At 55.1% G+C, this 5,300-nt stretch overlaps 1 protein-coding gene across 1 annotated transcript; it reads right to left on the minus strand.

The window, feature by feature from the left end:
• Positions 1 to 335: 335 nt before the first annotated feature.
• LOC109939586 (uncharacterized) lies at positions 336 to 748 on the minus strand. Its single transcript, XM_020537770.1, has one exon. It carries the CDS (start codon positions 746 to 748, stop codon positions 368 to 370), a length of 381 nt encoding a protein of 126 aa, XP_020393359.1. The 3' UTR covers positions 336 to 367.
• Between the last annotated feature and the right edge of the window lie 4,552 nt (positions 749 to 5,300).

Below are 5,300 nucleotides of genomic sequence, written 5' to 3' on the forward strand. Positions count from 1 at the left end.
ATGTTGTGGCCTGTTCCGTGCATTGACCTCTTCTACACATATTTCTGTGTAAATTTTTGTTGCTCTACTATCCCACTTAGCAATGACTTTGCCAGACTTGTCCATCTAGTGCGAAAAAGTGTACACAATTCAAAATACGTATTGAAGTGCAGTTACTATGACCACAAATATAACAGGTAACTGACCATAATAAAATAAAGTAGTACCATAAGCAGTCACAATCGTTTGCCAACCAATTACATATAGGGACCGACGAAATTAAAGTGCTGCTGAACACAAAAGCACAAGGAACAGTTTCGAAATTCACATGAACCAAAAGCCTGATGTATCCCAGTCACACTAACACCTCACTCTAACATGATGCAACTTAAACTTCATTGTCACTAAACGATGGCATCTGGTCGGAGTCATATTCAAGACCCCAGAAGTTTTCAAAGTGCTCAGCAAAGTTCCAATCCGGACTAAGGTACTCGTTAGCTGGGGGTGGTGAGGACAAGGCTGGCGGTTCGTAGCTGCTGTCACCAGGGTTGTTAACGTTGTTCACATTGTCCAAATTCTCTTGCAACACCAGAGAGTCTTGCTCAAGCATGCAAGCAATGTCCTCCAATGCTACACGTAATTTGGTAGCCTCAAATGAGGTCAACCCGCGTCCTGGACGGATTGTTTCACGAGCTACGGAAAATATCTTGTCTGCAATCTCTTGCATCCTTCCAATTGCCTTGTCGGCTATGGAGTCTGCTGAATCCATCTGATGTGGATTTAGGTGGTTAGTGAACTACACAGTTGGACAATGTACTTACATCCATTGAGATACTCTACAAAAGTACGGGTTCAAGCTACAATCATACAGATACTGAGATAGGCAATCTATGGAATAAACCCTGAACCCTAAATAGGACGGATAAAACATATCAATGGATTCCAGTTAACCGCGACCAACATTTGGTAATATCTTCTGTATTCAAATAAAAATCATCCCCCCACAAAAAAAATTGATGAAGCAGTTGAGCCCTACCATTGAGATTACTTCTCTTATCCTAACCGTGGACTCATTGTTTAGGTCTAGTGAGTTTATGAACTAAAAGAAGGCCATCGATCCACGTTGTTGGAACACTTAAACTGCATATATGCTGACAAATAAGTTAACCACAATTTGATATTCACGTTACCTTTAGCTTCACTGGAGGTTGGAACCGAAGTCGTAGAATCCCATGTTGATGCGGTAATCTGTAGGACAAATTGGACAAAAAATTCGTTAGTATCTCCATGGAAACCCGATCTGATGTACGAAATAGACTGCACATTACGACTTAACCTACGAGGATGAACCGTAAACAATACGGGGAACGGGGTCGAGGCAAAACAAACGGAAAGCGGCGCCGGCTGCAGATTAAAGGATCGGGATGGAGGCGAGCCTACCTGCGCAGACGACGACGTGACGGGGAGAAGGCTTCAGGACGGAGCTGCCATGGCGGCGTGCGTGCGGCAACCCTAGCCAAACAGAAACGGTCAAGGATGCGACAACCCGAGGGGAACGAGACGCGGCGGGGAAGGAGAATACACGGATGGAGGAGATCGAGGAGGTGTTCGCCCGTACCTGCTAAGCCGCCGGTGTGGGGAGGAGAGGGAGCGACGGTGTGGGGAGGAGAGGGAGCGACGGCGACTCGGTGGGAGCGCGACAACCCTAGCGACGTATCCTAAGCGTTGCGAAGAAGCCAACTGATGGCCGCTTCTCGGGCACCGTAGGCGGGTCGCTTCTATGCGAAGCGCTGCGACGAAAAGCCGCCCGAGAAGCTGGCCGTTTGGATACAGCTTCAGCTTCTGGCGGCCAGAAACCGCCCAGAAGCTGAAACAAACAGCCACGTGGCCTCACGGCGGGATCGGAGGGTCCGGCCGGACGTGGGCGCGGGGCGGTGGCGCAGAAGAACCGCGCGGCAGGTCCTAGGCAGTGGGCATGTTTCAGGTGGGGACGACGTACGTGGGGCGGGGAGGGGCCGGGGCTATAGCTGAGGGCTGAGGCAGAGCATGGGCGCCCCGCGACTGCGTGCGAGGGACAGTGTCGTCACGTCTCCACTTGTTCGTCCCTGACCCCCCGAGGCCCGAGCAGAGAGGGCCACACCACAGCCTACAGGACAGGAACCAGGATAAGCGACTGCGACTTGACGCGAACCGTGCAGCCACAGCAGCCTCTGCGACCAGGTCGCGGCGTGGGCAATCTACTAATCTATGGATCATTACTCTCCTAGGTGGCTAGCTAGGCGCTGCTGATTTGTTGATGGCACATCACGCTCTCACGTACGTTGCGCTAGTTTCTTAGATTGTACAGTGCAGAAGAGTATTTGGACGTTGGAGTAGCTCCGGTCCACGGCCGTGCACTGGCAGCGTACGTGCCACTGCCGTCGAGCTTGTCCATTTAATGCGGGCACATCGACTGAACGTTGCATGGAGGCCACGACAGGCTACCGATCACGTCGCTGCATGGGTCAGAGAAGAGCAGCAGGGGATCGAAATGAAAGCAATGCTAGTTGCTAGCTACCCCCGCGGCTTGTGACTTGTTCGTACGTCCATTCAAACCGAGTGCATTGTACGTACGTAAAGGGGTGCTTGGTTCCCACACACTGTTTTTAAATGTTCTAGATTTCAGTGTTCGAAGAGTGTATTTTGAATATATATATGAAGATAAGTAAACTGCTTAAGATAGTTTAATTGGAGTTGTGTCAAAGAAACTTCCATGGGGGCGTCGCCGTTTGCATTGGCCTTCCTTATATAAATTCAACATTCGCTATGTTGCATAGTTGTTGACACCTTTTCAGGCGCCAAACACTACGTGAGAACCGGTGGCGGTGCCCTCTGCAGAGACGCGGACGGTCCGCGGCCGGGGGCCGGACAGTCCGCGACCTGGTACAGGGGCTGGCGTTCCCTGCCTGACGGCCGGACGGTCCGCGCCCTGGGGCCGGACGGTCCGCACGTGCACAGGAGGCGGCGAGGGTCGCCGGCGGCGTCTGGATCTCGCTCCCGGGAGGGACTCCGTCGGGGAGGAGAGATCCTAGGTGGTGTCTAGGCTCGGGCCAGCCGACCTAGACTCCTCTGATCGGCGTAGAGTCGAAGAGAGGCGAAGAATTTGGGGATCGAGAGGCTAAACTAGAACTAGACTAGAACTACTCCTAATTGTGCTGAAATTAAATGCGAAATAGAAGTGGTATTAGTTCGATTGTTGGGGGTTTAATCGGCCGTAGCCCTTCATCTATATAAAGGGGGAGGTCTGGATCCGCTTCAAACTGAATTCCGAGTTAATCCTGCGGTTTTAGGTAACAAATCCCGCGAGAAACTAGGAACCCTAACTGACTCTGCGCACACGCGGACTGTCCGGACCGCGGACCGTCCGGCCTCGGGGCCAGACCGTCCGCACTGCTCTTTTTAGAGCTCAACATATGCCCCCCTGCCTTTTGGTGAAGGTTGACGAACCAAAAGCATATGAACTAAACCTGATGTAGGTCACCGGCTTTTCGATATGGAGATTATTCAATAAAACACCAATATAAAGGTCGTTTCGGATTGTATCTTTCTCGGCCATGACCATTTGATCAATGGATCAAAAGGAATAGAATGGAGGTGCCCCCCAGTCTGGATAGACGAAGGGACTATACATGTACCATGGATTCATCATCGTGCCATTCAATGTTTGAACAGGATAATATACCGACGATGAGTAAATAGGTGGAAAGTACTCTGGTCTCATAGAATGAATAGGCGATGCTTGTCGTGTCGCCTTTCGGGTCGTTTTTGTCGGGGACCATAATTAGGGGTACCCTTAAGGCTCCTAATTCTCAGCTGGTAACCCCCATCAGCATAAAGCTGCAAAGGCCTGATGGGTGCGATTAAGTCAGGGATCAGTCCATTCGAGGGACTTGATCACGCCTCACCCGAGCCTAGCCTCGGACAAGGGCAGCCGACCCTGGAGGATTTCCGTCTCGCCCGAGGCCCCCTTCCAGCGGCGAACATATTTCCGGCTCGCCCGAGGCCCTATCTTCGCCAAGAAGCAACCCTGAACAAATCGCCGCACCGACCGACCAAATCGCAGGAGCATTTAATGCAAAGGTGGCCTGACACCTTTATCCTGACGCGCGCCCCCCACCCGGCAGAGCCGAAGTGACCGACGTCACTTCGCCGCTCCACTGACCGGCCTGACAGAAGGACAGCGCCGCCTGCGCTACTCCGACTGCGGTGCCACTTGACAGAGTGAGACTGACAGACAGTCAGGCCCGGCCGAAGGCACCATAGGAAGCTCTGCTTCGCCCGACCCAGGGCTCGGACTCGGGCTAAGTCCCGGAAGACAGCAAACTCCGCTCCGCCCGACCTAGGGCTCGGACTCGGGCTAAGTCCCGGAAGACGACGAACTCCGCTCCGCCCGACCCAGGGCTCGGACTCGGGCTAAGTCCCGGAAGACGGCGAACTCCGCTCCGCCCGACCTAGGGCTCGGACTCGGGCTAAGTCCCGGAAGACGTTGAACTCCGCTCCGCCCGACCCAGGGCTCGGACTCGGGCTAAGTCCCGGAAGACGGCGAACTCCGCTCCGCCCGACCCAGGGCTCGGACTCGGGCTAAGTCCCGGAAGACGACGAACTCCGCTCCGCCCGACCCAGGGCTCGGACTCGGGCTCAGCCCCAGAAGACGGCGAACTCCGCTCCGCCCGACCCAGGGCTAGGACTCGGGCTAAGTCCCGGAAGACGACGAACTCCGCTCCGCCCGACCCAGGGCTCGGACTCGGGCTCAGCCCCAGAAGACGACGAACTCCGCTTCGCCCGACCCCAGGGCACGGACTCCGCCCTGGCCTCAGCCGACGGCCTCCGCCTCGCCCGACCCAGGGGCTCGGACTCGACCTCGGCCACGGAAGACAGACTCGACCTCGGCTTCGGAGGAGCTTCCACATCGCCCAGCCTAGGGCGCAGACCAGCCACGTCGACAGGAGGCGCCATCATCACCCTACCCCGAGCTGACTCGGGCCGCAGGGAACAAGACCGGCGTCCCATCTGGCTCGCTCCGCCAGGTAGGCAATGATGGCGCCCCGCCTACTCTGTGACGACGGCGGCTCTCAGCCCCCTTACGGAAGCAAGAGGACGTCAGCAAGGACTCAACCGCTCCGACAGCTGTCCCTCCGCCAGGCTCCATCGCTCCCCCGACGGCCACGACATCACACCAGCTGGGTGCCAAAATCTCTCCGGCTGCCACGCCGGCATGTACTTAGGGTGCTAGCTCTCCTCCGCTAGACACATAGCACTCTGCTATACCCCCCATTGTACAC

This window comes from Zea mays, chromosome 5, assembly GCF_902167145.1.
Source record: "Zea mays cultivar B73 chromosome 5, Zm-B73-REFERENCE-NAM-5.0, whole genome shotgun sequence".
NCBI classification, from domain to species: Eukaryota; Viridiplantae; Streptophyta; class Magnoliopsida; order Poales; family Poaceae; genus Zea; species Zea mays.

Excerpts from the sequence above, each read along its gene's own strand:
- LOC109939586 (XM_020537770.1), bottom strand. The coding sequence starts at position 748 with ATGGATTCAGCAGACTCCATAGCCGACAAGGCAATTGGAAGGATGCAA.